At 49.6% G+C, this 14,512-nt stretch overlaps 4 protein-coding genes across 4 annotated transcripts; 1 reads left to right on the forward strand and 3 right to left on the reverse strand.

Annotated features, from left to right (window-relative positions):
- Positions 1 to 465: 465 nt before the first annotated feature.
- Positions 466 to 2,914, reverse strand: BDZ99DRAFT_398655 (tryptophan synthase-like protein; the record flags this gene model as incomplete). Its single annotated transcript, XM_033716094.1, has 5 exons — positions 466 to 2,209; positions 2,280 to 2,512; positions 2,585 to 2,655; positions 2,727 to 2,814; positions 2,867 to 2,914. 5 exons carry the CDS (start codon positions 2,912 to 2,914, stop codon positions 466 to 468), a joined length of 2,184 nt encoding a protein of 727 aa, XP_033570926.1.
- A 2,211-nt stretch (positions 2,915 to 5,125) lies between these two features.
- On the reverse strand, positions 5,126 to 6,348 carry BDZ99DRAFT_502799 (uncharacterized protein; the record flags this gene model as incomplete). Its single annotated transcript, XM_033723920.1, has 5 exons — positions 5,126 to 5,355; positions 5,481 to 5,812; positions 6,001 to 6,024; positions 6,163 to 6,275; positions 6,320 to 6,348. 5 exons carry the CDS (start codon positions 6,346 to 6,348, stop codon positions 5,260 to 5,262), a joined length of 594 nt encoding a protein of 197 aa, XP_033570927.1. The 3' UTR covers positions 5,126 to 5,259.
- A 3,553-nt stretch (positions 6,349 to 9,901) lies between these two features.
- Positions 9,902 to 12,031, forward strand: BDZ99DRAFT_481544 (uncharacterized protein; the record flags this gene model as incomplete). Its single annotated transcript, XM_033722427.1, has 1 exon — positions 9,902 to 12,031. One exon carries the CDS (start codon positions 9,902 to 9,904, stop codon positions 12,029 to 12,031), a length of 2,130 nt encoding a protein of 709 aa, XP_033570928.1.
- Positions 12,032 to 13,742: 1,711 nt separating this feature from the next.
- Positions 13,743 to 14,478, reverse strand: BDZ99DRAFT_575633 (uncharacterized protein). Its single transcript, XM_033728494.1, has 2 exons — positions 14,237 to 14,478; positions 13,743 to 14,180 (listed from the first exon to the last, which is right to left on the reverse strand). Exons 1-2 carry the CDS (start codon positions 14,464 to 14,466, stop codon positions 13,832 to 13,834), a joined length of 579 nt encoding a protein of 192 aa, XP_033570929.1. The 5' UTR covers positions 14,467 to 14,478; the 3' UTR covers positions 13,743 to 13,831.
- Positions 14,479 to 14,512: the final 34 nt, after the last annotated feature.

Raw genomic sequence — 14,512 nt, forward strand, 5'->3', positions numbered from 1 at the left:
CGCTGGCCGTGTTCGCAAGCGATGCTGGTGCCAGCAGGCGATTCTACCTAGATAGCCTTAGGAAGCGTCAAGGAGGCCTCGTGCCCGACGACACCAGCAGGAGGTGCCGAGAGGCACGGGGAGAGCTCAAGTAGGTTCCTAGCTAGCCCAGCGTGTAATTTCAAGTTAAGTGGATGCATCGTCTGTGTAAAATCGAGTAAAGTGAGCAAACCGGTGAAGTCAGGACAACATTCACGAAGCATCCCATCCGAGGTCACGTGATATCAGTTATCAGGTCTGTGCACAAGCATCATTCAAGGTCCAGATCTGCCGTCATACTTCTGGCACATCTTGATATCTCAAATTCCTGTAAAACGTTTTCGTCTATTTTCCTTGAGTATCGTAGCAGCATTACCAGCCTCCAATTCATTCGGGCAGCACACTCAAACTATCAAATGTCAGTATATAGCAAAATCACAAATCGCTTCAAGCACAAGGAGACTTACATCTCAAATCCCAGCCAATCTTAGGCCCCAGCTTCGGTAGCTCATCTGCAACGCTCTGGACGTCCTTGTCACCACGTCCACTTACACAGATGACTACGTCCTGGTCTTTCCGCATCGTCTTGGCTAGCTCGATAGCACCGAAAACGGCGTGAGCAGTTTCCAAGGCGGGGATGATGCCTTCGAGTTGGGAGAGGAGTCGGAACCCGAGGAAGGCTTCGGCGTCAGTCGCGGCGATGAACTTAGCGCGCTCAGAATCTTTCCAAGATGAGAGTTCGGGACCAACACCGGGATAGTCGAGACCAGCAGAGACAGAGTGCGTGTCGGTGATCTGACCGTGTTTATTCTGGAGAACGTACGTTCGGACGCCATGTAGCACTCCCTTAGAGCCTCCGGTCAGAGTGGCACTATGTCGATCCGTGTCAAGACCGTCACCGCCGGCTTCAACACCGAGGAGTTTGACGCTAGGGTCGTTGGCGAAGGGGTAGAACATGCCGACAGCGTTGCTTCCACCTCCAACACAGGCGACGACAGCATCTGGAAGCTTGCCTTTCTTCGCTTGCATCTGCTCCTTCGTTTCATTCCCGATGATGGATTGGAAGGTGCGCACGATGGTAGGGAATGGGTGAGGGCCAATTGCTGAGCCAATGATGTAGTGCGTCGTGGAGAGGTTGACAACCCAGGCTCGCAGCGCTTCATTGACAGCATCACGAAGAGTCTGGGAGCCGGCCTCCACAGCAATGACCTGAGCGCCAAGGAGCTTGATTCGAAAAACGTTGAGAGCCTGTCGTCGAACATCTTCCGCGCCCATGTAGATTGTGCATTTCATACCGAATTTGGCGCAGACGGTGGCCGTGGCAACACCATGCTGGCCGGCTCCAGTCTCGGCGATGATCTCGGTTTTACCCAAGCGACGGGCGAGAAGTATTTGCCCAATAGCATTGTTAATCTTGTGGCTTCCGGTGTGGTTCAAGTCTTCTCGCTTTAACCAAATTCTAGCACCGCCTGCATGCTCTGTGAGTCTTTCCGCCTCATGGAGCTGTCCAGGCCGACCCATGAAGGGGTAGTATGATCGATACTCTTCCCAAAACTTAGGATCATTCTTGGCTTCATAGAAGGCGGCCTCGAGCTCAGTAAGGCAATCCATAAGAGCCTCCGGCACGTACTGTCCACCGAATTCGCCAAATCGGGAGGGTGTTGCAGCGGGATCGGCGGTCCCATTTGAATTCAAAGCATCAATCTGATCCACGAGTCCTGGTCCATCTGGTGTGTCGGCGTCTGTGATGACTTTGTCTACAGTAACGCCAGTGGGCTCCTTTGCTTCTGCAAGGGTCTCGATGATGCCGACCTCCCGCGTTGTTCCATTCTGGCCCGCTTGTTGACCTGTGATCTTGGAGCAGTATTCCTCCACAGCCTTCGCGCCTTGTCCAGCCGGGGCTTTGCCGATCTCGGTGACGATCTGGCTTCCAATGACCACACCGTCAGCGATTTTTCCCACGCTGCGGTAGTGATCTCTTGTGCTGACACCGAATCCTACGGCAGCGTATTTGTTCCCCGACCATTTCCGCACTCGCTCGAGCAACTCCGGTAAAGCAGCGTTCATTGTTCCCGTAGCACCTGTCACGCCCATTCTTGACACCACGTATATGAACGAATCGGCAATCTTGCAGAGCATCTTCATACGCTTTTCGGAGGTCGCCGGAGCGATGAGTGGGACGTAGGATAGACTGAATATTCAAACCTGTTAGCACTCAATCATAGAGTGACGACATACTGCTTCAGCATGTTGAAACTTACCCAGCTTTGGTGCAGTAATTTCGGAACCTCACAGCTTCCTCTGGGGGTAGATCGACTATTATGAAGCCATTGACGCCTGCTTCCCGCGCGTCCTTCAGCATCTTCTCCTCGCCGTAGCTGAGGAGAGGATTGTAGTATCCCATCAACAACACCGGTGCTTTTAGGCCCCGTTTCCGTGCATCGCGTACTATCTGGAGGCATGTTTCCGTTGTCACTCCGTTTCGGAGAGCTATCTGAGTTGTCCAAACGTCAGTCTACTAGGTTCTCGAGGGTTTGGGTCTTGGGTGGCGTGGGAGTCATCGTACGGTGTTGGACTTCTGTATCGTGGGCCCGTCGCCAATTGGGTCCGTGAATGGCATGCCGAGCTCGATGAGGTCTGTATATTCCGTGTTAGTTCATTCTAAGCAATTTAATTGCAATTGACTCAAAGGTAGTGGAGTAGCTTACCAGCGCCACCCGCCTCCATACCCAGCAAGATGTCTGGTGTCTCTTGGACAGTTGGGAAGCCAGCGGTCACATAGGTGACCAAGGCCGACTGCAGCATCTATTAGGGCCATAGACTCAAGTTCAAGCTGGTTGAAGCATACCCGGCCCTCTTTCTTGCATTGCGCAAACGTTTGCTTGATGCCCTCCATGGTGTAAGAACAATGACGTGGATGTTAATTGGGATGTGTTGTGCCTGAGGAATCGATTGAAGAGCAGGAGGGCGGATATAGAGGAAGATACGTAGGAGTCACTGGCAGCTTGACTCACGCCTCACATGCAAGGCTGGGATGGATGATGAGTCTTTGTATCGAGAAATATTAGCCTCACGTTTTACTCTCGTCCCTGCCGCGGGTCCGCCGCCGCAAATCGGAGCGAGCCCCGCGCTTTGCTTGGCGAGGCTGTTCAGTTGATGATCATTCGGTCAATCTCTTACCATCAATAAGAAACCTTTCATAGCTAAGGTTGCTGTTCTCGATAAGTTCTTTCTCGTTGTCGCTCTGGGATCTGCTCCAGCTTCGTATGAGAAAAATTCAGATCTCCAGACGAATAATAGAAAATCTTTCCCCCTCCCGCATTCACTCCAATCGTTATTCAACTTCTCCAGACAAATGCTTAGAAATGCGTTCACTTCAGATATCAACTCAGTTAAATTTGCAGGCCGTAGCGTCTGAACAATATACTTATCATTCATACATAATACTACTTCCAGTAAGCATTACTATAAGAAAGCTTGAGTAGTATATAATCAAGTATTTATAACTATTTTACCGGGTTGTTAGTAAAAAACAGTAAGAGTATCAGGACCTCATAGTTAGGTCTATCTTAAGATTGCACTGCGACAACTTCCATATCTGTCGTGGAAAGACTATGCTATCTATATTAAATCCTCTCATTCTAAAGGCTGCAATCTGTCTTTTTCTATAAGGACATAGTCGCTTCTTTATAAGAATGTAGTCGTCAACGCGCAGCCGGCTCTTCAGCCCGCGGATAGTGACACGAAGGCGCAACGGCAGCGGAAGGTCGAGAACACACAAGGAGGGAAGGCGCCAAACCATCAGTCAATCACTCTAGAGTTGCCAGGACATGTAGGAATAGACTTGATTAAATGTTGAGCTTGCCTATATTGTAGCATAACAAGAAAACCCCAATCACGGAAGATTGGTGCGAAAATGTAGCACACTCATCAAGCACTCCTCCTCGTGTATCTAACTGTCTACCACTGCTTAAAGTACTTCAACAAGTTCCCACATAGACCAAAGTCAAGAGCTTCTATCTCGTTCATGTACCTGAAAATGCATTAAAGCACCCCAAGCAGCGGCAGACACGCGCACACTCACGTCAGCTTGTTCTAGATCTAGAATTTCACATTTCTCGTGCCCCGCGTGTCACGTTAGTCTATCCTTTAAGAAAGCATGACAGCGCTCCTAAATCTCCGAATAGTACTCTCAGCGATCGATCTCGTCGGGCTGTTGAATAGATAACAATAGGCGCACTGCGATGTGAGATCCTGGTACAGCGTAAACGAGTCGCAGGCAGCCACAACGGCGCATTTTGCCGCGCATGTGACGAATAAGCTTTCCTGGCATAATGTTGTAGTTATGGTATAGTGGCAGGTCCGAGATTACGGAAAAGCCTGCTGTAGTACCACTAACCCATCTGACGTTGCAAGTTTCTTGGTAAGTGTGTCCATCAGAAGTTGAGCAAATGCGGCCGTTGTTAGCAGGGCAAACGGTGTCCCCGCAGGCGGGATACATGTAAGTGGTGGCTGTGGCGAAGCTGACCTCGACCGTGGTGGAAGTCTCGACATCAGTCGCCGTCAGGACAATGGTGTAGTCTGTAATGAAGTCTGTTTCAGTAGTGACCGAGGAGACGGTAACCGTCGTCAAGACTAGGACAGCCTCCGCTTCGCAGGCGGAAGTTACAATGTCTGATGCGAAAGTGGCGAGAGCTGACGGGGTGGAAACGTCGCGTTTGTTGTACACTACGGATACAAACGAAGACGTCGCCAAGACGCTTGTAGAAGGGGCCGAGTACACAGACGAAAAAATCAAGGAAGTAATTGCAGACAAGAACGAAGTGGCTGTAGATGTGGACGGAGCGATTATGGATGATGACGATTGAAATGTAGTCGAGCTTGGCTTAGCTGTAGATGAGCTCTTGATCGTAAATGGAGATGATTCAACTCTTTGCGATGACACTCAGGTTGAAATTGATGTGAACTCTGATTTCTATAGACGTCTAGCTAGTTGTATATATACTAGGGGAAGGAAGGGGGCCACCCCCAGGGTGGCGCGCTAGTAAGTTCAGATGAGCCCTGCACAGCTGAGGCTTCAGCTCGGTTCTCTACAGCTGAGATTTCAGCTGGGTTCTCTACAGCTGATGTTCGGAGAGTAGCTTTCTGGCATATGAGTTGTTGATCCTAGGTTGTAGTGCTGCAACCTGAGTATGACGGTTTAGTCGTGGACGAGGACATTTAATCGTAGAAGAGGACATTTTAATTATAGACGAGGACGGTTTGATTGTAGACGAGCACTTTTTGCTGGTAGAAGATATAGTTGTCGGTAATGGTATAATGAGAGCCGCTCTTCCACTGACCAGTGTTAGTAGTCTGGCTTATCGACTGGCTCTGGGTGTACATGGCACTATATTGACCCTGAGACACGCCATCCTTCCACATCCGGTACGTGTTGAATAACTAGCAGGTCTTTGGCGGACCGGTCGCGGGAAGATGGCGATGAGCGTAGCGTGGGTACTGCATGCCTGGGCGCACACTCTTGTGTCGAAAGGACCGGTCGTGAACAGCTCCACCAGCAGATTGGTATCAAGTGTGTTACAGTTCAGAGGAGCGTAGATGGCTGCAGCTCCGATCGACTTTGGGTTTGGGAATCCAGCGAATGGAGCGATATACAATGCACAATCATCTTTGACCGGAGGATGTCGTGGTGCCAGAACGGGAGCCGCGGTGACTTGCTCAGCAGCAGCAGACAGTGCAGAAGACAGATCGTGCACTTTGGGGCTCGTGTCTACTGGACTGTTGCTACTTGCTCCTAAAGGCGCCCAGAGTTGCTACCGTTAATTTGATAGCTTGTTATTAGAGGGTGACCACCCCCTGCCACCGGACGTGAAGATGGACTGTAGTCAGGGGTCTGTGCAGAAGCCCACGATCTAAGCAAAAGCTTGTCGCCGAGCCGCTGAAACGTGCTGGTGACGTGTGCACCCTAGCTGAATGGCTTACGACTACTGTAGCCGTACGACCTTTCTATTCAAGCTATAAGAGTTGGCGAGAGTATAAGGCAGGATGTATAAATTGCTATAATGGAACTGCTCTCTTCGAACTATAGACTCAGCGTCTCGCAACGTATCCGACCGAGCTGATCTCCTTACAAGATCCACGTACCCATTGTACTACATGTATCGCACAGTTGCCGCTTCTCGTCCACCCGTCCGGTACAACACTTCGGAATCGCGTCCTGGGCCGAGTAGCGTAGTCTTTTCTTAGCTTTCGAAAATCTAAAGCTCCTCTAGTACTTCATGGGAGTCGTGTTTAGACGAACCTAGAGCAGAGGGTGATGGACTTGATCATAGAGCTGAAGAAGCGCTACCCTTTTTGGTTTCAAGGTTAGGAAGTACGCGGGGGTGGGTGGTATTTGGGGTGAACATGTGAGTTATCCCTGCAGAGATATCGGAGTCGGTTTCCAGATGGTGGACATATCCTGAAGCTAAGGAGAAAAGGGCAGTAGGTATTATGAAGGATGTTTGGGAGTTGCTCTGCGATGGTGATCATGGTAAGTGTTGTATGAGCAAAATGAGGAGGTAAATTTGGGATTATATCATGAAAATACGTAGCCTTGGGTGAGCTGTGGAAGTTTGTGGGTCGGTGAAGAGGTGGATTGGTTCTATGGGACGCTTCCTAATTTGGGTATATGCCGAGCCCCAATACCCTCCAAGCATTCGGAACCTCAACTACAATACAAATAATGCAGTACCGTAAAAAGAAAATAGGAAAACATCGTCCAGGATTCGGACCAGCCGACATCAACGAAATCCTCCATCTGTCTCTTTATCTGAACCCATGCATCCTCGGCCCTATAACAGCACTGTTAGTTCAAAGCTCTCCAACCTCTAATTCAACTACTGTGGACCACCACAGGAACCGGGACCAAGGAAAGGCTCACGTACCGCACAGTCATGGCATGTATGCTCAAATTTCTCGACCTGACCGTGGGGAAGGCTGTTCTGGCTGGAAGCGTTTACGCATGGAAAACGACCATAACTGAGCCCGTATGATGGCTGGGCTTGGACTGCGGCAATGAGTCCAGAGCGTTGAGAAGGAGAATGAGTAGGCCAGGGAGATTTACCGCTATCAATACCCAATCCTGTTCGTGTACTCGCAGGCGCCACTCGCTCTGGCTTTATCTGCCTTGGTTTACTATTCTGAAAGGTGGGAGGATTGTTCGGGATCGTGTTCCTAGTAACACGACTATTTCGGGGACCTAGGAAGTCGTTGAGGGCGCCTGGTGAGAGGGTTGGTATGGGAGACCGGGAAGAAGGCTTAGAAGGTCCGCAGCCCATCCTTGAGTCTGCACTTGGTAAATACACTGGGTAGCGAGGGTATCGGTGCTGGCGGAGGTGACTTTGCTAGTGATATGGGAAGAATTCCACGACAACGGATCCGTCGAATCAAGGAGCTAATGATTATGAGAGTAGACTGTAGCTTTCTATTCCGACGTGGCTATGTTGTGGTATGTAAAAGAGAGGTGTTGTTCATTGCATGTGCTATTTAAGAAAGAGCTACCTATGAGTAAGTCAAAAGTTGAGTCACGAAGAAAGCTCGAGACACGTAGAAAAAGCTGGCTCACGAAGCTTCTACCTTCACCGTGAGGGCCTCCTGGCGGAGTTGAACCTCCGACCTAAATATATGTCTTCCAGTATCCAGCACGACCAAGGCTGTCGACTCCAAAAGAAACCGCAATCTGCCACACTAGGCGCCAACGTCAGTCGAGGACCTGACCCCCGCTAGACCGCCGCTTTCCTACTCTCTGGGAAATTATAGTTCCCCTCCGCCTGTTATGTTCGCGTTAGTCATCGCGGTAAGCTCTTTAAATCCATCCAACGTAGCCGTCTATCCCGAGTAAAAGTAAGAGATAGGTTGCTTAGAAGTTGACGTACCATGCAAGTCATACACGTCTGCCCCTTATCATCGACACGTCCAGCGCACTTTTCCGTTGCGCAAAGGAAGCGACCCACGGTAGAACCGGGGATTTGGGATACCGTCATAGGGGGGTAGGCTTTGGAAGGAGGTGGAGCTGGTATAGAGGGTGATTTGGAAGGTCGGCGAGTCATTTTGGAGAGTTTTATTTTAGGCTGGGGACCTTTCTTGGAGGAGCAGTAGGTTTCTTGGAGGAGCAGTAGGTTTCTGGTTTTGGAAATGTAGGTTTCTGAAGCTTACGAAAATGCTTTTGGTTGCTGACTTTCAGGACCAGAGTGCCTTTGATGGAGCATTCAGAAGAAGATGCAGTGTTCGTTACAGATGTTAATCGTGCGCGAACCTTCTGACTTCACGGCGAGGGCGTTCCGTTCGAGTCTGGGAGTTTGTTACGCATATAAACGTAGTAATTACGCAGCAACCTGGATATACGCACTTTAATATTGAGAGCCGCTAATACATACCTAGATAATCTGGCATCTGACGTTCGAACACCGGTCCCGAAAGCAACTGCGCCTTGCTACAATATGTGCAGCGAGTTCCACGCAAATCGACGGCCTTGCATATCCGCCTCACAGAGAACGCCACACATCCTTATCATCTCCTTCGTCGATCAACCATTGAAATCGGCTTGGAACTGATACTTGGGAAGTGAATGTTCTGGACTTATTCCTTCAACGACATGTGAAGAAACGCGTGCCAAAGAGTATTCTAACATTCGAAAGATTTAGAGGAGAGGGCTCACAATCCTTCTGGAATGTAGAACGGTATCTATACGGCCGCTAGCGCTATTTCTAAACTTAGACCGTGAGGAATGTAAGTAGGCTGGAACTCCCTTTTGTTGTCCACGGGAAAACAGGCTGATTTGGAAGAGAGAATAATACTCTAAATTATGATCTACAAGGCTACTTGAACGAAGAACAGACTTTCAAAGAACTACGGGTTTGTGCGACCAGCGCTGCTCCTACCCTTAGAACCTAGGACTTGTAAGAAATTCTCCTTCTTGATATACCCGATGCCGCATAGCTTGCTTTGCGTTAGAAGGCTGCCCAAGACACCAACCTGCTGTTCCTTTGACCACTCAGGCATTTTCTGACCTTCTGGAATCCGTGTATCGCATTCTGAACATTTGACTAGACGCTTTCCCGTCTTGGAACCTTGGGGGCGTTTCGAGTCTTTCGACTCGCCGCTGCCCATTTCGAAGTTATCTGTAAAGGCTTATGCAGCCGTCGGGGGTGTTTGTAGTGGGACCGCGACTGACATACAGGCTCTGGAGACTGGGGGTTATTCAATGCAGATGTCAGCTTGATAATTGGACTCACTTAACTACTAGTGGTGCGCAGAGTAAGATAGGTGAGCAAAAACTGCGATTCATTCGGAAGAGAAGTTATGGAGGCGGTTCAAGACATGTAGCAGTATGCTTGTGAGGTGTTCAATTTCGTATTGAGCAGCCTCTGTCGATGGCCGAGCGGTTCACTTCGATGCTCACTATCGAGGGACAACTCAGAGACCCGGCGATGCGACACGTTCAGCTGGTCAGTTTCTTCGAATCATCATTACCAAACTTTACTAGTTCCATTAGCGCAGGAAATCCTTGGTGCCGTCGTTGTCTCCAAAGTCTCTCAATTTCACAGGGACTGCGCTGGGCATACACCACTTCGCTATAGACCTATGTACAGCCGCCTTCCACTTCTCAAAGCACCCTGACATAACCTCAAAACTTTGATTGAGGTTTTAGCACATCAATTCTAATAGCCACTAGGCTCGCTATGGCATGTCAAATACCGGCATATAGTGGTGGGCAGACTTTCACGTTTGACTACCGCAGACTACGAAAGCCATATAGAAGCGCCATACGCAGTGGCGAAAGACAGGGCAATGGTCTATGGCGAGGCATTACAGCATCTGTCAACATGAAAGTCAGTTCTCAATGTGTCCTTGGACCAGACCAACTCTTTTTGCATTGCTTCACCATTCTAATTTCGTTGCCACAGCTCCAATCTTGTTGAAATATCATTGTGCTACCGTCGACCACCATCGCCCGTATTTCGGCCTCCAGCATGCTTGCACACGCTTTCATTACCACGCTATCTGCGCTTCGGTGCCTGCGCAAGGTAACGCATCTATATGTTCACCGATTATTGCAGTTGCGTCATGCGGCGAGATATGTCACGTGGTCCATCACCTTCACCTTCACCCTTCACGCCAGGAAGGGCTCGGCAGGCAACCATATTTCTACCTCACTTCTCCACCTGTCTTGTCGCCTCCTTTTGTTCAACACCATCTCCGCCATCACGTCTTTGGGGAGAGAGTCGAGATGGAGGAGGCGACGACAAAGGAGGTATCGGCCCATGGCGCCCAAACGATGGCCAGTAGCACGATCAACACTAACATTACGCAATCGACCCAGTCAGCACGCGGCGCTCCAATTCCAAAACCGACCTATTTCAATGTGTTCTCTACTAAGAGCGTTTTTGGCAACGACGTCGAGTATGTCAATCTATGCGGAGATGATGAGGAAGAGCCATCCCTGACGGCTCAATTTGGAGGGACTCTTAAGAACGAAGTGGACGCTTGTCATCAAATGGACGGACAGGCGTTGCAAGCTCTCGCGGAGAATGGACGTATGCACGTTTCGAACCCTAGCAGAGGCCCCGACCTTCGAGATCTTCTGAAAGCGAATGATACGAGGAATGCGGAAGAGAAGAGGGAGGCGAAGGAAGCAGAGCAACCTTCCATCATGACTCAAGTTCTCAGTACCGTAGACGATAGAGCACCTCTGTCGAAGAACACTCCATCGCCCAAGCCGCGCAAGACCCCATCCAAACACATGGTCCGCGATTCTGATACTGAGCTTCGCTCTCACGAAATTAGAGCTCAACAGAACGATCGGTCGAAGATCTTGACAACAGGCTCTCTCTTGCCACGGGATCGCACGCTCCTCAGCCTGATGACCATGCAAAAAACCGGAGGATTTATCTCGAGCGTGCTGGGTGCAGAACGAAGCAAGGGATTGGCACCAGAGATACAAGGCATCTTTCCAACAGTTTCGAAGACATCCGGAGAACTGGACCGGAGATCCGCCCCACAAAAGCGCAAAGCTGATGACAATGTCCAAGAAGCTTCTTCAAGTACAGGTTTCCGCCCTGGCAAGATGACCCACGCCGTCAAGGCGGCTCGTATTGGATTCACTGAACCTCCGAAGACTATTGCGCTCGCTACGCCACCTCCAACGCCTCTCAAGCCTTCATTCAATGACGCGCCATCAACGCCGTGTACCCCGACACCCAGCACTGCCATAATTATCTCGGAGTCGGAAGAGGAAACCTTGGACCCTTTGGCTTTCTCACTGAAGCCACCCATCTGGACGCCCTGGCGTGGGAGCGAATATCAGGATCTGGCCACCGCCATTGCGACCTCCTTACTCATCGATAAGTTCGCGACCGAGCACAACCGCACTCATGCGGACGTGCTGTCCGTCCTCGACGCGACTGTGCTCCGTCCACTCCGTGATGTCGAGGAGGCCAAGGAGCGAGCCGAGAAAGGTTTAGCGCAATTATTTGCTCTCTACACAGATTATGGAACGCCGAAACGCATTTGGGCGAAGGGATCCGGTTATGAGATAATCGGAGAATTGAAAGATGTCCGCCTTGGCGAGGTGATCGTCGTTGGAAAGAGTTGTGTCGAGGTCGACCAGGATGATGATTGTTTTGAGGGCTCTACTTCTGATCAATCGAAGCGAACCAAGAAGCCAGAGACGGTTGTAATACCTATCACAGTGTTGACAAGGTCCGATCATCAGTGGCTGTACGGAGTCTTGAAGGAGGACAAGCGCAAGATCTTGGGAAAGGTTCCTAGGAAGCCACGCCCGAAGGCCCTCCAAGTGGACACCTCCACCAAACTAACCGACAGAGAGCGTGAATTCATGCAAATAGCGAAGAGGGGCGCTGTAAAGCGGAGCCTCACTCCAAGTCCAACCTCAAGTTCAAGGTCCGACGCTATCTTTCCGGATACTATGTCCAGTCCTTCTCCAACCAGGAGGTACTCCCATAAGACATAATCTTGTCTCACACACGTTGGACATGGAACAGCTTCGTCAATGCATGTCTCAAGTTGTTTTGGTCTGTGACTACGGCTGTTCGGAAATTGGTCAAGTATCCTGTGAGACCGGCCCGATTCCTATATCATGTCCTTCTTTCTTCTCCGTTAGTACTGTAGCTGGTGTGATTGCCATCACTGCCAGCTTCTTGGTCTGAACACTGTTCTGGATCAAGCGTTGGTCTCAGACTAATGATTCAGGATACTAACTTCCTTTTGGACTATTGACGTCAGCGAATACTGAGAAGTATCTCTTCAATTTCAAGGTTTCTTCACCTTCTCCATCATCTCCGTACATTTGAAATATGGGTGAGTTTGCCGTGAATGAGATTCATGCAGTGAATTTTTGAGCCAAAGCTCAAACTGTCGATCACATGCGATGAAATTCCCTAGGGAGATATTTTGTTTTGAGGTGCCACTAGTTTGTTGCACGAGATTTTCTTCAACATGGCAATGAAAGAGAAATGTGACCTCTCTCACCTACCACATAGCCAGGTACGTATTCTTCCCACAATTCGTTCGTTATACCCATCAATAAAACATCAGTATATCGTCTAAACGCTTCCGCGGCTCGACTTTAACAAGAACGGAATGGACCATCAAAGAGGGACCGTCAAAAGCTCTACGGACTACCAGGAATAAAAGAAGAAGTAGAGCCATGAATACCATAGAGAACTTGCTCAAAGTGGGTTGAAAGGCTCATCCTTCTTCCGGTCACTAAAGTCCTTTTTGAAACAAGGTCTACCCAACCCTTCCTGGACGATGGAACCCAAGCCAGGACTACAAGAAGGTCGAGTGCCTGAAAGATCATGATCACGATGCCAAATAACCTCCAAGTTCCAACTGTTACTAGCGATGGCTGCGTTAGGCGGCATCTTGTCAAGATGATTCGCATACGCGTTAGATGACTATGGGCTACTCACTAGGTTTGGACATCTGCCTGAGCGATGCGTGGCTCTCCTAGGGGATATAGACTCCGCTGGGATTGGCTGCACAACCTTTCAAGACGAAGAGTCGTCAAAAGACTCGCAAGAGGCGGATTCTAGAGATCAAAAGAAAGACAGCTCCGAAACTGCTTCGGTCACGAAAAAAATTGAATCTCAATATTACCATTATTCTCCACCTTCGCCCTCATTGGATATGTCACACGGACTGATACCCGAGAGGCTCCTATGCCCAACTGAGTCTCATATCACGTGCAGGCTTTTAAGTGAGCTTTTGCAAGGGGAACGATCCATTAGGGAAATCTGCAGTCTGCAGATCCCGGCAATTCTTTCGTGTAACGTACTACTGAGTGCCCAGTAGTAGACACCTAAGATCTTACGGGAGATCTTAGTCCCTAGAGATAGATGTAAACATCTAGAACAAACTATATCAGTTAAAGCATTAAATGATCAAGGCCATTATCCATAACGAGGCATAGATCGGATATGAACTTCAAAATTAGAAGCCTTCGAACTTGTGATGATTTCAGCAACGTCCTTCGCGCTCCCCTCGACGTCACTGAGCATCAAATACGGAGGGTCGGACACGGCCATAATCTTCAAGTCAAAACATTAAGATGATGAAAGACAATGGCACCTCAGGGGTATGTTCATAATGGTCACTAGTCATTTCATACATCACGTAGCGCCACTTCCAGCAGATGATTCGTCTTATGAAAGAAATTTTGTGTGTTGAGTTCAGCGACTACTTAGTCGCTCAATCAGCGAGTCTATTAAGGAAGAAAATTAGGAAAAGGTACGAGAAGCATGTCGACAATTTAGGGCTGGAGCTCATCCTCGTCAGCCATCGGGATAGGATCTACGACTTGTAGATCTTGATGTGATGCAATGACAGGCGCGATGGGGCGCTCGGATTCATCCTCTTCAACCATTGGCATCGGATCTAAGACTTGTGAATCTTTGTTTGATGCGATGAGAGGCGTGATGAGGCGCTCGGGTTCATCCTCTTCAACCACCGGCATCGGATCTACGACTTGTCGATCTTGATTTGATACCATGAGAGGCGTGACGAGACGGTCGAGTTCTTCCCGAGTACGCGGGCCTTCGGCACCGGGCAACTCAACGGTAGGCCACGGTCTAGGCCGATACCTGGCGGAGGGCGAACTTCTACGGGTGAGGTTAGATAAGATTTTGTCCTTGAGATATGCGAAGAAGGGAACAACTTCACTGTCTTCTTCCTTGCTACTCGCACTGTCCGTATCTTCGCTGGCCTGTTTCTCCAGCCCGTATACCTCCTCAGGATCATATTCGAGGTGAGAGAGAAGGCCGCTGAGGGTCCAGCCTTTCGATTTTTCATCGGAGCTGACAGTGGACCCATCGGCAGGTCCACTGAACGTCGTCCGGATGATGTGGTCTCCGAAGCGTTGTTCAGCCTCGTAGACCTCCTCTTCATCAAGCCCGAGTGCTGCTTGAAAAGATCCGTCTGCGGAAAAAGCATC

Source organism: Mytilinidion resinicola (assembly GCF_010093595.1).
Source record: "Mytilinidion resinicola strain CBS 304.34 unplaced genomic scaffold BDZ99scaffold_24, whole genome shotgun sequence".
Lineage (NCBI taxonomy): Eukaryota > Fungi > Ascomycota > Dothideomycetes > Mytilinidiales > Mytilinidiaceae > Mytilinidion > Mytilinidion resinicola.

Bases quoted from the DNA above. Each gene is read 5' to 3' on its own strand.
- BDZ99DRAFT_575633 (XM_033728494.1), bottom strand. From the start codon at position 14,466: ATGAAGAGGAGGTCTACGAGGCTGAACAACGCTTCGGAGACCACATCA. The intron at 14,181-14,236 runs GTTGTTCCCTTC...CCTCACCCGTAG, and splicing joins GCAAGGAAGAAGACAGTGAA to AAGTTCGCCCTCCGCCAGGT.